Genomic DNA, 17,728 nt, shown 5'->3' with positions numbered 1-17,728 from the left:
AAACTGGACAGTTTGTTTAGGATCTGAACAGCTGTTCTCTCTGTCTGCTGGCATTGTATGGAAAAGAGCAGCGTGAACATTGTGCTAAACATCTGCTTTAGTGCTGCATAGAAGACAGACGTATGAGTTTGAAGAACATGATGGAGAGTAAATGAAAGAATGATCATTTCTGGATTAATTTTTCCTGTAACTCAGTTCTTCTCCAGGGTTCATCAGGACACACACACACACACACTATCTCTCTCTCACACACACAGCTGGTTCTCCACGTGTGTGTGTGTTTGTGCGTCTTGTTTCTGTCAGACTCCCAGTGCGTGCCGTTAGCGTGAGCTCTCAGCGTGAAGCAGTGCTGCTGCCGGCTGGAGACACACACTCTCACACACAATCTGTCAGGATTATCAGCAGTTTTTCGTTCCTGTGGAGCCGCGGCTAATGAGACACGCTGAAGCACCAGAGGCTAAACGTGAGAGTAAGAGGAGACACGCGGGACTCCGACTGACAGCTCCAGAACACGTGACACGTGTGTTCCCATGATTTAGCACGTCAAAACTAGTGAAAACAATTGAAGTTTAACATCTCAGTGCTTTGTAGGAAAACAATGCTACATTTATTTATATGTATGGAAGTGGAAAATGAATTCATATTTTGCCTGTGTTTAAGTGAGATGGACACTGAAGAACTCTGGGATATAATCAATCACACGCGTGACTAGCGTGTTCTCACCTCGATGACGTCGGTCTTGGCGTCTCCCCAGTAGATCTTCCTCTCGGTGTAATCGAGCGCCAGTCCGTTCGGCCAGCCCAGAGACGTGTTGACCAGCACCAGCCGCTCCGTCCCGTCCAGAGCCGCACGCTCGATCTTCGGCACTTCACCCCAGTCCGTCCAGTACATGTACCTGCGGCGACACACGGGACACACGCTTCAGAACACGGGAGCATCGACGCCCTCTAGTGCCACCAGAACAAGCTTATATCTTCATATTATTAACAGATTACTAAAAAAAAAAGTTCTGAAATTAGATCATATAATCCAGTCTATTTTTTGATCCGGATTAAAATTGTTCCCGGATTGGGATTCCTTTTATCCCAGCAGAAGGGAGGATTCAGGGAGGATTTCAAAAACAAAATGTTTCAAAGTGGGTCAAATACTACATTTGTAATGTGCTGTACACATATTCACATTTTGCTCTTGATTTAACCGCTACAAACCAAAGGCCAGCTGTTCAAACACATCACATGAGCTCACATGATCATTTCTGCGCTTGAACGTTATAAATCGTATGTTCTTTTCCCTTCCTTCTAGCAAAGTAAGGCTTTTTAAACTCTACCCAAACCTGATTTTTGATTTAAAAGATGAACAGAGGAAAATCTTGTAGTAACTCAATTAAACAGAGGCGCTGAAAGCAAAGTAACGAAGTGGAGCGTCTCACCCGGCGACGGGGTCCAGCACGATGGCTCTGGGCTCGTCCAGCTCCTCCGATATCAGGATCTTTCTCATGGTGCCGTTCAGTCGCGTCACCTCGATGCGGTCCGTGCCGGTGTCGGTCCAGTACAGGTTTCGTGCGATCCAGTCCACGGCGATGCCGTCCGGGTGGTTCACCTGCGAGGTCACCACAAACTGAGCGTCGCTGCCGTCCAGGTAGGACCTGCGAATGGCCTGCACCTCGTCGTCCGTCCAGTAGACGTATCCCTCCACCGGGTCGTAGTCGACGGCGATGGCGTGCCGGATGTCGTCGGCCTGCAGCACGATGTCGGTGAAGTCGGGCGTGTCCAGAGAGATTCGCCGCAGGTCTGTGCGTCGCGCCAGAAGCAGCAGCTGTGTGGGACCTGGAGAGGGGGTCGGGTCAGAGGTCAGAGGTCACAATACAGAATTCAAGAGCTGTCCCACCATCCTATGTCAGATTACTAATCTAAATGGAGCACTACTCGCTTCTGCTGAACACTAAACAAGAGGTTTAAAGAACACCAGCAACCAAACAACATCGACTTTCACTGTACAGACAAGGAAAACAAGTCATTCTGCAAAATATCGTATTTAGTCATTTACAAAAGTCAGTCAGTCGTGCAAATGTGGAACTCAACACAGGTGAACTCATATCATCATATTTTTCTCAGTTGATAAATCACAGTACATTTAGACTTATTTGTACAAGTTTTACAATAGGCATATCTTATTAAATATGCATTACTATGCATAGACAAAAATCAGAACATTGGTTCAAAATGCGTGTTTGTTTGTTTTTTGACCTAAGTTTTTTCCAGAGGGGATTTTGGATTTCTCTCTTTAATCACTCCATAAATCACTGTAAACTGACAGAAAACAAAGCATTTCGATGTATTTAGGAGTAAAATATTGTATAAATCAGCGTGAATGATATGAACAAACCTTGAATATTTTTGTATATTGTGTCTTTGCTATTTTTGCACAGTGCACACTGTCCTGTATACTTGTATATTGTTCTTTTTATAATCTGTGTTGTCATATCACTGTCCTTCTGTAGCACTGTGGAGCTTCTGTCACTACAACAAATTCCTAGTATGTGTAAACACACCTGGCGATAAAGCTCATTCTGATTCAGAATATGGAAAGGAATAAAACTGAAGTCATAAATAAATATATTAAATAAAGTGCACTGAAAAATTAAACATTTAAACACATATTTTGGATTTTTTTCTCTACTAGTCTGAAAGGGGACGTCTTATGAAAGCAAAATAAACAAAAATCTCTAAACTGACCAGTGCGTGAACAAGCAATGTTTTTGCCTCAAAGCAAACAAGAGTGTTGTACTCCAGCATGTGTTAAACATGTTCACACACACAGAATGAATGGATGAACCCGCTGCTGCTCAAGATGAGGCCATTGAACAGAGAAACGATCTCCCATCAGGCCGTGCTGGTGGCGTCCATTCAGAGGGGGGAGGGATGCAAACAAAGGCCTTGCAAATGAGTCTCTTTCAGACAAACACATTCAAATAGTGAAGACTGTTCCCAGCAGCCCAGTGTGAACGGCAGCCTGCGATCATCAAGACAGATAGACAGACAGACAGACAGACAGACAGACAGACAGACAGACAGACAGACAGACAGGGTCATGTGACCCAGAAACACAGAGAACCGCGTTACCGTAGCAACCACTGGACGGTAACCCTGCGATGTCAACAGAGAGTGAATTAATGCGAGTCGGCGGACGCTGGTAACCATCAAACACAAAAGACACACAAGAGTCCACATACTGCAGAGCAGAAAATCAAGCAAACAAACAATTGTTTATATTTACACACTAGGCAGACACTTACATCCATATCGACTCTCACAGCATTCACTCTATATGCTTGTTTGATCAGGTCATGTGTTCACTGGGAATCAAACACCACACTGAGCTACAGGACCATCTCTAAACATCTGAGCTTCACACACATATCTGTGATTGTAAAGAAATATTAGCTAGATTATAACAAAATCATCCCAAGATCTGCTCATTCACACACCTGCAATACAAGCATAAGCTCCCTAACCTTCAATATAATGATTCCTGGAATCATGGGAAAGTTTGACTATTCAAAAATGTCCTCACTAACATTAAAACCTGTTGAGCACAAACTAGTGAGTCACCAGAGCTCATAAATCATGTTCTGCACAGGTTTCTCTCAGAATTTGTTTAGGGGTTAAAGGTCAGGTTAGAACACGGAAAATAATAATCTGGCAGGAAAACAATGGAAGCCTATGAGATGAACTATGAGGGGTGTGTGTGTGTGTGTGTGTGTGTGTGTGTGTGTGTGTGTGTGTGTGTGTGTCTCTCACCGTCTCTGCAGTTCTTGTTGTCCTCCAGCAGCTGGACGCCGGTCGGACAGGCGCACTGGTAATGAGGTTTAACCGGAGACAGCAGACACAGATGAGAACATCCTCCGTTCTTCAGCCTGCAGGGGCTCATCACATCTGTCACAAACACACACACGTCAGAGGAGGAAAACAGCTGGAGAACATGTCAACGAGCAGCTGTGATACACAAATATCCAACAGACTTGATCTTTAGATCATGATAAAGGTTTTTCACTGATCAAACCCTTAAGTCTCTCTCTCTCTCTCTCTCTCTCTCTCTCTCTCTCTCTCTCTCTCTCTCTCTCTCTCTCTCTCTCTCTCTCTCTCTCTCTCTCTCTCTCTCTCTCTCTCTCTCTCTCTCTCTCTCTCTCTCTCTCTCTCTCTCTCTCTCTCTCTCTCTCTCTCTCTCTCTCTCTCTCTCTCTCTCTCTCTCTCTCTCTCTCTCTCTCTCTCTCTCTCTCTCTCTCTCTCTCTCTCTCTCTCTCTCTCTCTCTCTCTCTCTCTCTCTCTCTCTCTCTCACAGAGAAACAGAAGACACAGAGGAGAAAAAAGGGGGGGGGGTGATTAAAAATCATTTCAAAATATAAATAAAAAAATAAAATAAAATAAAATCATAACATGTAAAAAATCTCATTAATCATAAAATGTAAATGTAAAATAAATAAATGTATTGAATCATGAGGTGCCTAAAGATTTACACCCCTCTTGAAAAACTGCAGAAAAAGCAGAGAACGGAGGAAGACGCTGAGAAAGATCTGCAGCGATGAGCGAGAGACGGAGGATTCTGTCAGCGCTGTGAGAAATTCTCTGCGTTCAATCAGCACCGAGGACAGAACAGACGCTCCATTGTGTGCGAGAGGCTGAACCGGGAGTCGTGTGTCATAATCATTTCGGCAGAGGCTCGTACCCAGCGGCCCGTCTGCGTAGCGTTTCAGGAAACTCCTCTAGGAGCACTACGGGAAGGAAAGGACACACACATGAACACTCTCTTACCCAGCGGCTGCCGCTTCTGGCTGTAGACGTGTATGTCCATGGGTGAGAAGATGTTGCTGTGGATCTCGTGGCTGTTCTCTCCAGTGTGTTTGTAACAGGCGTGGATGGAGTGCGTGTTCCAGTCCGTCCAGAAGAGCGTGTCCTCGTACAGCGTCAGAGCGAACGGGTGCGGCAGCGAGCCCTTCACCACCACCTCCCTGAGAACACACACGGAAACGCACACGCGTGAGCTCACGGACACGCCACGCACGGACACACGTGACGGAGAAGCTCTTACCTGCCCGTGCCGTCCAGGTTGGAGCGGTGGATGAAGTTGAACTTGGCGTCGGCCCAGTACAGTTTCTGCTGGCCGTAGTCGAGCGTCAGTCCGTTGGGCCAGTAGATCTCAGAGTCGATGATGACGGAGCGATGGGTCCCGTCCATCCCAGCCCGCTCGATCTTCGGGATCTCACCCCAATCCGTCCAATACATGTACCTGAGAAAGCAGAAACCGAAGCAGAAGTCAGACGAGGAGCAACGACGCAGCGCATTAAACACATTCACAACATCTCGCATTCATTCCGCATCCGATCAGACCGGGTTTGTTCACGTGACACCTCCTTGCTTTTTAAAAACAACTAGAGCAACCGTGAGTCTAGTGGAAACTATTTTAACGTTAGGACGCAAGGATGTCCAAACACTTTATCAAACTCAAAGCGACGGTCTGTAACACGAGGAGAAACACAAACACAGATACAACCATTAGTGCAGCTCCGCAGAACAGCATGTGAACCACAACCACTGACGACCTTCGACCTTTGTCAGAGCGGATGAGGAGGCCGTGAGGGTCAGGGAGGCCGACGGGAGCCGGAGACTCGTGTTTCAGTCGCGCTGACGTTTATATTTAGGTGGAGAAGCGGTTGCCCCACGACTCAAACTACTGCACTGATAAACACGCTTTAATCTACAGCTTCACGACTCACAAATACGACACAGACTGGCTGATTGAACAGGATCAATGCCTCACTGAGCGTCTCATTCATAGCTCTGTGTGAACGATTCACAATCTGGGTTTAAAAATGAATAAATAAATCTAATTTAATTCTTAAAGGTGCTATAGAATGGAAAACTGTATTTACCTTGGCATAGTTGAATAAGAACCTCCTCCTTATATAAATCTGGTGTTTGCAAAAGACCACTGAAAAATAGGCTTATCCTAACATAACACCGACTATTACGCAATAGTCACGATCATTAATAGTTACGCCCCCAACATTTGCGTCGCCCAATCATCAGAAGTTCTGCAGCTAGGCTATTGTTAAAAAAAAAAAAAAAAAAAAAAAGCTAGGACAATAGTGAAAATGGCAGATCATGGAAATAAATGTTGTGTTCCAGGTTGTGCAGGAGATGTTAAGTGCAGGAATGGTTGGTGTCTGTACTCAGAAAGGCAAGGAAAACAAATAAGGGGATCTTATAAAATAAGGTGAGCCACTGAAGGGACACGGTTAGCTTCTTGCTAACGCTAGCCTTTTACATTGCAGTACATTAGATTTCACTTACAACATAAACAGAGATGACTGTGCGGACGACGGCGAACGATTTGCAGATCCTGAGCATCACTAACAAGCATCTAAACTTGTGCGGTAAGCACCGTCTCTGCAGTGTAACGCTACACAGAGCACATGCGATCACAAAAGTGAAAGTAAAATGATCTCGCATTCAAAACGGCAGATTCAATTAATAGCGGCTCAAGCGTTGTGATTAAATATATATTTTCCTCCATGTGCAAGCTTCTCAAATGAGCCGCTCTGTGAAACAGCCAATCAGAGCAGAGCTCCTCATTATTATTCAGGAATCTTCCAAATAAGGCAATTACAGAGCATTTCATTCGAGGGACAAATCCTAGGGTTGTAAATGGACCTCTAAAACCGTTTCTGGAGAATTTTAGCCCTTTCCTATGTCGTATACCTTCTATGTAGATATCAGAGAACAATTTAAAATATTGTATCAATGCATTCTTTAACATGAACCTACATATGGTTTTAGCTGCATGTAAAGAAAACTGAACAATTATTGAAATATGAACTTAAAATCTCAGGGGGATCTACAACTACATCACTCAGAGGAGTCACACAGCCAAAGACTTGATCAATGAGAACACCGTCAGAAATCAGTCTGCCCGCCCTGAAGACGCGTGTGTGTGTGTGTGTGTGTGTGTGTGTGTGTGTGTGTGTGTGTGAGAGAGAGAGAGAGAGACTCATCTGCGACACACTCACTCTGGTGTGAACGGGGCGGTCTTCACATGAATGTGTCACTCTGGTGTGAAGCAGGAATGTGTGATCTGTCGTTTGTACAGCTGCAGCTCCAACACCATCAGCGCATGATGATGATGATGATGCGTTTCCTGTGCGTGAGGCGGCAAATACCTCAGATGCCTTTCATACAGTAGGCTACAACTACAACCAGGAAGATTTTCAATTAAAGAGAGGATAAGCTGCGATGACATCACTGACGTGAAGCACCGCCCACTCGCCTGTCAATCATCCAGTCTGAGAAACTAATAAAGCAGACTTTGTGAACAACTGAATCAAATAAAGCAAACAAAAGCAGAATCAGCATCACACGCCGCATCCGTGATTTCACAAGCCAACAGCATCTGGGTCCAGAGGAGCGTGACGCTAACAAGACGGATGTTGAATCTGCGCAGTCTGACGGAGCTCAGCCGCTCTCAACCTGCTCTGGAGAATCACATCAGCTTCCTGTCGATTCAGCAGCATGCGATTCCACATCAGAGACGCGCTGAGATCAGAGTCTCTGGTGTCCACGTCGTGTCAGAGGTTTAAAGCGCTCTCTTTCACACCGTCACAAATGAACACAACGGCTCTGCTTCAGTTCATATCAGGCTCATGAATATAGACGGCTGGTGGGGACTGACATGCAAACCAAGCTCTCCGCTGACGTCACTCCAGCGCCGCAGGTACCACTCAACACCTGACAGTTAGTTCGCTCATAATTTAGCACCTTACAACTATATTCACCATGAACAACAAGTGAAAAATATACAGCATATAAATAACTTAGCTATATATAAACACATAAAAACTGATGCAAAAAATGATTGATTCCACGTCAGACGGGCGGGGATTAAAAAGGTTATAAATTGATTCAAAGTTTTCAAAAGACATATATATTCTTGAGTATAAAAATAAATGCAACAATTAAAAGAACAGCAGCAATAACAAGAATCACATTATTAATGAGTGTCAATTCCATTAAAAGGAACAAACATTAATTCCCAATTTCAAGTTGTCAATAATTAAATCATTTGTCAATCTGATCAAATAAGGCCAGTCAAATTAGAACTAAAATTAAGGTCCAAGTCAAATTCATGTCTAATTTTGATTAGCAACATTAGTCATGTGTTATTAATTTGTATGTTTGCCCACCAAACCCACTTCCTCTAATCTTTAAAAAGGGACAAAAAGTAGTACACATCAAAAACAAATTATAAAAGTGAGCTGAAGTACAAATGCAGGTGATCTAGAACTTATCTGATATTTAACAGTGGAGTGAAGTCATTTTAATCTGTGCAGCCAAATCTGACATTATGAATGTAATACAGGCTACACTACGGTGGCCGAGAGAGGCCAACGCGCTGCAAACAAGAAAACACATGCAAACAGAAAAAAACGACAACAAATTAAGAAAACATCTTCATCAGTTTGACAACACAGGCGCTGCAAATCCTCGCAACACAACCAAACTCAGAAACACGACTGCTGTCCCTCTCCTGCCGCAGTCACAGAGATCACAGATGCTTCGGAGATCATCTGAGCCCAGAAACACCAGAGGACAACAAGAGAGAAGAACCATATCTGTATCCAGACCTGAAACCACATTCAGCACCTGCACAAACTGCACTTCTGTGATCACAACTATGAAATATCACACAGCTCAAGCCAACTAGATCTGGTTCTGATGCTTCCTGGAGCTCCACAACAACAGCAGCGTCATCAGAGCAGAACAAAAGCGTCTGTGTTGGTCAGTGGTGAGGAGCTGGATTACCCATCAGCCCTCCAGAGAATAGCCTTCGCTCGGGTTACGCTCAGACTCACCTGGTTAGCGCTGCTGAAGGTAATACTAAACCCTCACCAAAACCTCCACGGCTGCCGTCTGCAGGAAAACAGCCACGGAATGACCGCCGTGTTTCCTACCGAAGCAGGAAATCAGGCCGGCAGACTATAGTTCACATCTCAAACGTGACCCATCATGCGCTATTGCCAAGACTGGACACGAGCGCTGATGATTCCCAGAAGAGAAAGACTGGCGTTTAGGAGAACATCAGCACACGGATGAGTTCAATCAGGAATCAAACACACCAAACTCAAGGCCTCTTCAAACACATGAACAATAAGGAACAGTTCAGCCAAGAATGATCATCCTGTCATCACGCTGATCCAGAGCTGGAGAACGTGCCTTTTCTCTCAGTAAATGATGACAGAATCTTCATTTTTGGCTCAACTATTCCTTTAAACTCAAAAAATACATCTATTGTGGACAATACCCGTCACTAAACGAGGACAAATCCATTCTGGCCAGATCTCTAAACCCTTGAACACGATTGTTTCCTCTCAGACAGGAGGAGAACAGCCCAGAAAACACAAGGAACATCACTGAAGAGCCAAAACTGACCAAACCAACGCCATGATCACAGACAGCAACTATAAACACTGCCACACTTTCTCAACACTGATCTGATCATCTGAACACAGTTTATGACTCAACCAATGGCGTGTGTTTGAGGCGGGGCCATCTCTCTGACTGACCAATGACAGAGAGGAAGTGTTTGGAAACCTGTTTGAATCATTCATTATTTTTGCAGTGCTGTTTCTGGAGGCTAACGTCATACAAACGACACGCTTCACCAGACGCCACCGACAGACACAGATGAGGGTTCAAACAAATGTATTGGTATGGAGTTTTTCACAACACATGCGTTTAGAGAAAAAGCATGCTACTCCTTCACTGGACAAACAGGAGAAAATACATTCAAAATAAAAGCCTCGCTAGTGCTCTCTTCGGATTTTTTAAATACGAGTTTTATGGCCGGACAATAAGTGACCCTGGACCACAAAACCAGTCTTAAGAAGCACAGGTATACTATATTTGTAGACATTTGTAAGGGTCAAAATTACAGATTTTTCTTTTATGCCAAAAATCATTAGGATATTACGTAAAGATCATGTTTTGAAGATATTTTGTAAATATTAAGTAATATGCATTGCTAAGAACTAGAGCTGCACAATCAATCGTTAAAAGATGGCGATCTCGATTCGAGCCCCCTCACGATCTTAATCCAGCATTTATACGATTCAGCCAATTATATTTTATTTATATTTTACAAAACGTTCGCTAGCATGACTGCTGTGAGCTGATGCAGTAACAGGTTCTCTCCAACATTACATAACCATTTAAACTTCATCTTTACTTTATTACATTGAATGAAGATTTGAGATATTAGCCGTCAGTCTCTCCCTGTCTCTGACACTGCGCTCCGCTCAACTAGGAACCGAATGTTTTTTTCTCTCAACCAAACTCTGTTCTGGATCTGCACAAACTGCATTGCAAGTAGGGGTTGTGTGATATGACGAATTTTGATGTTGGACAATTAAAAGGTCTTTAGAATCTGCTTTTGAAGAAGTATTTCACTATACTTCACATTCTGTCAGATGCAATTCGTGGCGCCTCAATGTAACGTTACTGTACAACGCGGCATTCACCCACATCAGACGCTAACTCAGCGGCAGAGTTCCACTCACGCAGCGGTGTAATTTCCACTGGGAACACGCTTTTAAAATCCCGTTGGTGTCCACCCACTTTCAAATGGTTTTGTTAAAGTAATCTCTTGTATTGTAAAATGCACGCTCAGCGCCGCCGAGAATTCTGCGCGATCGTTAAAATGAAACCGAAAGTAAAACACGCACGCGCATTCAAAGTTAGAAGTCGTGTAGAGAGCGACTCCCCAATGTGCGCTAAATAGACCAAGTAAAATATCGAAGCTGTTATTAGTATGTGGTCTATAATAAGGTGATTTATGGACCAGCAGAGCAATGGAACCAAATATATCCATAACCCCTTAACTGTTACTCCCACTTTTGAACAGAGATGTGAAAAAGTATCATTGAAAATTTTTTATAATTTTATAATTACATTTTTATAATTCATGAACAAAAACATTTTGATGTTGATGTACATTTTTCATGTTAATGCAATGTCTGATTTTAAAATAGCTTTCAAAGGATAAATTTTGAAATTAAGTTTTCATCTATATCATTTATAATTTCTAAAGTGTAACAGGGAAAAAAGGCAACAAGGAAATCTGTTTGTTAAAAAGGTCAGAACTCCTGTTATGAAGGAGATTTTTGTGGTGCACTCTTGTCATAAATTAATCTATGATATCATAAATTATTTTTCCTACATAATTTGTAACAAAAAAAAGTCAAATATCTATTTAGGAGCCTTTCCAACGATATATAGTTTGCCATACGGATTTATTTGTAAAATGGTGAAGTAAACTTGGGCATCCCACAGAGTGAACATTGACAGCCATACAATGCTGATCGGCTTGTGTTTCTAGCTAAGAATCTTTAAATTGCTTTACTCTGACAGAATACCTTTGTATGTTTATTTTTTAATGTTTAATGGTGATTTTTTTTCTTTACATGATCACATTATTTTTCACTACATTTCTTTAAATGTAAAGCAAAGTTTATTATGTCTTATTTTACTGCTGTTTGATGACCTAATGTTCAGGGGTAAATCTTTAAAATAAAAAAAGTTCTCCAGAATCGTGATCTTTATTCTAAGCAAAAAAATCGTGATTCTCATTTTATTCAGAATCGTGCAGCTCTACTAAGAACGTCATTTGCACTTTTAAGGTGGTTTTCTCACATTTACATTACATTTATTCATTTAGCCGACGCTTTTATCCAAAGCGACTTACAATTGGGAATACAACAAGTGATTCATCATAAAGAGGCAGATCGACATAGAAGTGCTCAAAAATACCATATATCAGGCGTTGTTAGATGAGTACAGGCTAGAAAGGGAAGATCAAGAAAGAGAGGAGAACAAAGGTTTTTTTTTTTTTTAACCCTAAGTGCAATCAAAACTACAATTTAAAACGAAAACACTAGCAAGACAAATATATAGAAACAAACAACTGCTTTCTAGCACCAACTAAATGCAAATGCAACGAATAAGTAAATAAATAGAAACAAGGACGTGTTATCTAGCAGCAACTAAACATAACAATCGTATTTAAGTACTCACTTACGCGCTGTCGTTCTGTCCACGCTAGAGAACTGAAAATCACTTATCCCTCACTTATATTCTCCAGGTTTTTTTGTTTTTTTGCACCCTCAGATTCCAGATTTTCAAATAGCTGTATCTGTTATTTATATATTGTCCTATCCTAACAAACATACATCAATGAAAAACTTACTTATTTAGATGTATAAATCTAAATTTTCCAAAAACTGACGCTTATGACTGGTTTTGTGGTCCAGGGTCACATATGATAGACAAAGATACGAGTGACCCTCAGGATTCTGGAAATGTGTCGCATAGAAAAGATCAATACAGTCATGTTCACAGCTGAGCCGATCTCCCAAACACATCTGTGTTGATAAACAGCCTGAATGTTTTCAGAGCGTTTTGTGTGATGAACAGAGCAGAGCAAGACATTCATTCATTTAGTTGGAGATTTCAACAGTACAGTGGAAGGAAAGACCCAAACACTTCGGTTCGGCTACATTTCACCATCGACGCCAGTAACAGAGCAGAACACAAACACAACTCCTCTTTTATTATTATTTTTGTTTTGTTTTTTAGAGTCGACCTGAACTAAAATGAGCTGGAACAGAAGCACACAATCTCAAGAGCGGCTCTGCATTCAGTGCTCAAGCAAACCTGTAACTACCGGCCTGTTCAACATAAACATCCAGAAAACAAGACGCAACACGTCGCAGTTCCCGACGCCCACAGCCGCTGCGCCCAGACGACATGTCGGCTACAGGTACGAGTGAGCCGCTCCGTCTGCCGGCGCTTATGAAGCGGAGATAAAACTGTCAGAAACGACACCGGCGTGACCATCTCATCTACTCACCCTCGGCCCGGATCCAGAGCGATGGCTCTCGGCTGATCCAGATCCTGCCAGAACAACACTTTCCGGTACGTCCCGTCCAGTTCGGCCACTTCTATCCGATTGGTCTCCGAGTCGGTCCAGTAGAGCTTATTCCCCATCCAGTCGCAGGCCAGGCCGTCCGGAGAGGCCAGATTGGAGACGACCGTGGTCTGAACCCCGCCGGGCGCCGACACGTTAAACAGCGTCCGTTTGATAGACTCCTCGCTCACGTCGCTCCAGTAAATCAGTCCCTGCGCGTAAACGTAATCCACCGCCGCCGCGTCCTCCAAACCGCCGATCACCACGGTGGCGTTCGCCCGACCCTGAGCCGCGTCCACCAGCCGCAAGTCCTTCCGGTTCGCATACAAGAGCAGCGGCAGGCCTGCGGGAGAAAGACAGAGAACATGTGGAGGTCAGAGGTCACTTCTTAATAAATGATTGTGGGTTTGATTCTCGGATGACAGATCAGGGTTTCTGCAGGTTTTATGAAGGTCAGTTTAGGACTTTTTCCAAACCCAAGTAAAGATTTTAAGGCTCAGACTGAAGGGAACAACATGTCAATATGTGCTCTAGATGTAAATGTCCTGAGAGCAGAAAATAAGTTACATGAGCATCTCTAACTAGAATACAGAAATACATTTGGACACACTTCCCCATTAAATAGAATTGGAAGAATTAGTAAAAATTCACAGTACAAGACATGAAGTGATAGACTTTGATTATTCTTATGTTTTCATCAGCTGTTGTGCTGACTTTCTTTCTGACGGCACCCATTCACCGCAGAGGATCCACTGGTGAGAAACTGATATAAGGCTTGAGAATTGTCCAAACTTCTGACTGCTAGTGTACCTCACGCTCAAGAAACTGATCAAAATGAAGTGAGTTCAAGATTAAAACCAGAACAAATCTGCCTTTATTCAAAGGGAAATCAAGTTTTCATACCTCGATGACAGACATTTGTTCTTGTTTTAAGCATGAGCTCAATTTTGTTCAACTTCTCAGAAAACAAGACTTCACGTCTTGCTTCTCGAGTAAACGTAGCTCGATTTAAGGATGTTTAGATGTTTGTGCTGGTAAGAACGACTATAATACTGTGTGGAGGATATTTTTTTGACTTATGAATTGCTCTGATTTAAGATCTTTTTGAAGCCTTAATTACCTCAAATGTTAACCTGCAGCGTAAGTCACTCGTTCAGGATTGAATCACGTCGGATAATATCAACCAATAACTCTGAGAAACGAATAAAGCAAACAAAAGCAGAATCAGCATCACACGCCGCATCCGTGATTTCACAAGCCAACAGCATCTGGGTCCAGAGGAGCGTGACGCTAACAAGACGGATGTTGAATCTGCGCAGTCTGACGGAGCACAGCCGCTCTCAACCTGCTCTGGAGAATCACATCAGCTTCCTGTCGATTCAGCAGCATGCGATTCCACATCAGAGACGCGCTGAGATCAGAGTCTCTGGTGTCCACGTCGTGTCAGAGGTTTAAAGCGCTCTCTTTCACACCGTCACAAATGAACACAACGCCTCTGCTTCAGTTCATATCAGGCTCATGAATATAGACGGCTGGTGGACTGACATGCAAACCAAGCTCTTCGCTGACGTCACTCCAGCGCCGCAGGTACCACTCAACACCTGACAGTTAGTTTATACACTAATATACAGTAAATAAATAAGCTATATAAACAACAAATAAAAACAAATTAGTATTATTTATTCATTTTTAATTTTATAGCTATATTGACACACAATCACAAAATGCAGACCTACAGACAAGCACAGCAAAGCTGGACGAGGGCAAACTATCATCAGCAAAGACTCGATTTGATTTTCTCCCCAGGTGTGCTAACGTTTGGCTTTCCCAGGTTGCATAAGTGTATTGATGACACACAGAGTGACTCAAACCAATAGGAAACGCAACTCCTGTCCCTCTGAGATCAGAGACGCTTCAGAGATCATCTGAGCCCTAAAACACCAGAGAACAACAAGAGACAAGAGAAATATCTGTGTCCAGACCTGAAACCACACATTCAGTACCTGAACAAACAGCATGAGCCGGTTCGATCTCTCTCTCTCTCTCTCTCTCTGTGTGGGAGAGAGAGAGAGAACATGTGGAGGTCAGAGGTCGCACCTAAACAAACAAGGCTTCATGATTCATTTTATTCTGAACGATATATGCCACTTTCCAGCGGATCACTGCACTACTAACGGCAGTCTCCTAGGTTTGATTCTCGGATGACAGATCAGGGTTTCTGCAGGTTTTATGAAGGTCAATTTAGGACTTTTTCCAAGACCAAGTAAAGATTTTAAGGATCAGACTGAAGGGAACAACATGTCAATATGTGCTCTAAATGTAAATGTCCTGAGACCACAAAATGAATTGTATGAGCATCTTCCAACAGATCTCCAACTAGAATACAGAAATACATTTACTGTATCTCACACTTCAGAAGCTCACTGAAATGAAGTGAGTTCATGATTAGAACCTGAACAAATCTGCCTTTATTCAAAGGGAAATCAAGTTTTCATACCTCAATGACAGATATTTGTTCTTGTTTTAAGCATGAACTCAGTTTTGTTGCTCAAGTTTTGTTCAATTTCTTTCAAAACAAGACTTCACATCTTCATTTTGCTTCTCAAGTAAACATAGCTCGATTTAAGGAAGTTTCAATATTTCTACCGGAAAGCAAGACAAAAATACTGTGGATGATATCGTTTTTTTCAATGACTTACGAATTCAAGACGTTCTGCTCCAATTTAAATCTTTTTAAAGCCTTAATTTGTGTTCATTACCTCACATGTAAACCTGGATAAAAGCAAACAATAAAAAAGTCAACAATTTTCATGTGCAAACCCCTCAACCACTGCACTAAAACTACAAAGAATCACATCTCATTTATGATAAAATCAACCAATAATTCTCAAAAACACCCATCTGCACGACTGCTACTGTACAGCCTCTTCCTGTAAGAGCTGTTTTCCTGTTTGTTTTGCATTTATGTCCATAAAAAGTTTCAGATTATGAAAATTAAATTATTTCTTCAAAAGAAAGACTAGTTCCAGCAAATCCAGTGAGTGTGATGGAGGCAAGTGCTGGAGCGTAGTGTGTGTGTGTGTGTGTGTGTGTGTGTGTGTGTGTGTGTGTGTGAGAGAGAGAGAGAGAGAGAGAGTGAGAGTGTGACTCTGCAGGGATCTGGCACTGAATCAAACCTCAATTTGACACATCCACCACAAAACACCGGCACATTGCGATGGAGGGCGACCTCAACCTTCTCGCCTCCAGCCGACGGCCTGTTTTTCTAACATGGGGAATTTCCTTTTCCAAATATTTGGAAACTTGCAGAACTCCGGGCCACTCAGTGAAGCCCGTGCCAGACTCAGCCGAGAGCAAATAGAAGAAATATTGAGCTTTTTGGACACTTAATATTTGGCTTCAGATCATGTCAACCATTTAGCTGCTCTTTTACACACTTTTCCAGAGTTTCTAGCTGCTGGCTTTTGTTTGTCTCAGTCTGACTGTTCTCTCTCACACACCTGAACAGCTGTTGAACACAACATTAACGACTCTCTCATAATGGCTAAAAGTGATTCTCCAGTGCAGAAAGTCTCAAATCAAACACAACGCCTAGAAACAATCAGTTCGAGTGGTTCCACACATGTAACTGAAGGAGGAGAGCTGATCTCACACAAAACTCGCTCACAGGCCACAAATAAGACGAGAAACGGTGAGATATTCGAGGCTTCTGGGACAAAAGCAACTAAAAACGAGCGAGTTTGATGAAAGCAGGTCGAGTTTTGAGGGAAACCAAACAAACGCGTTACACATCAACAGACGAGTTTGTCCAACAATACAGCAGCAGCAGCAGCAGAGCTAACCTTAGCATCGAGCCCCACAGCAAACAACAGCCCTGATTGACCACACGAAACCACAAGACCGATTCACACGCGTCCGCGGATTTAATTCAGATAGAGACTCGAATCCGAGGCTCATGGGATCAACGCGATTCCTCGCAAATCGAGCTCTGTACGTTTGATCAAACTCACCTCGTATCTGCAAACACAAAGTACACAGTAAGAGACTCTGTAGTACGGCACCCATCTTCAACGCTCAGCCGCGCCGCTTCGCTCGCATCGCTCCGGCTGCGTGTGTCTGTGATTCGGATTGTTCGCGTTGAATCTCCGCCGCAGTTTTTCATCGATTTGATTGTTTCAGTGTGACCGCGACATCTTGCCGTCCGTCCGTCCGTCCGTCCGTCTCCTTCCGCTCACAGGAAAAATGCCCGGACGCTTCCAAACCCTTCCCCCTTTCCCTTTCCCTCCGTCTCTCTTTCTCCAGCTCGGCTCCTCTGCTCGCTATTGTTGTATTTCATCGCATTCGCGTCTGTCTTTCTCTGTACGAGATCATAGTGCGGCGGAGACGCAGAACAAACGCTTCAATGTGGGGGAAAAGGCGTCGCGAGCGTTGTGGACGCGCGGATAAAGGCAGGGAAGCGCATTCCGATGGGACTAGTTTTTCACGCAGCGGTTCGTGCTGCGGCCCGAAACACAAAGCAACACGAACCCGAATTACATTTCATTATTACTCTCTTATCGCTCGTTGTCTCTGATTTATACCCCACTGAATATATGACACCCATTATAATTATTTTCTCTCAGTCAGGAGATTTTATTGTGTTTGCAGTGATATTACACTACATCTATGTGCACTACATTGAATAGCCTATAATGTGTATATCTACTGCTACTGC

At 43.2% G+C, this 17,728-nt stretch overlaps 1 protein-coding gene across 1 annotated transcript in view; it reads right to left on the bottom strand.

Moving 5' to 3' along the window:
* The window catches only part of lrp6 (low density lipoprotein receptor-related protein 6), a 26,905-nt gene extending 9,466 nt beyond the window's left edge, over positions 1 to 17,439 (bottom strand). The window contains exons 1-8 of the mRNA XM_073838417.1: positions 17,025 to 17,439; positions 12,958 to 13,357; positions 5,089 to 5,286; positions 4,812 to 5,008; positions 3,801 to 3,935; positions 1,430 to 1,826; positions 724 to 895; positions 306 to 457 (exon numbers count right to left, since the gene is read on the bottom strand). Of these exons, the coding sequence (XP_073694518.1) occupies positions 306 to 457; positions 724 to 895; positions 1,430 to 1,826; positions 3,801 to 3,935; positions 4,812 to 5,008; positions 5,089 to 5,286; positions 12,958 to 13,357; positions 17,025 to 17,079 (1,706 nt within the window). The 5' untranslated portion in view covers positions 17,080 to 17,439. The remainder of the gene's footprint in view (positions 1 to 305; positions 458 to 723; positions 896 to 1,429; positions 1,827 to 3,800; positions 3,936 to 4,811; positions 5,009 to 5,088; positions 5,287 to 12,957; positions 13,358 to 17,024) is intronic.
* Positions 17,440 to 17,728: the final 289 nt, after the last annotated feature.

The sequence above is a fragment of the Garra rufa genome, chromosome 4 (genome assembly GCF_049309525.1).
Source record: "Garra rufa chromosome 4, GarRuf1.0, whole genome shotgun sequence".
Lineage (NCBI taxonomy): Eukaryota > Metazoa > Chordata > Actinopteri > Cypriniformes > Cyprinidae > Garra > Garra rufa.
The sequence above is the reverse complement of the archived record's forward strand: the minus strand, read 5'-3'. Positions and strand labels throughout refer to the sequence as shown.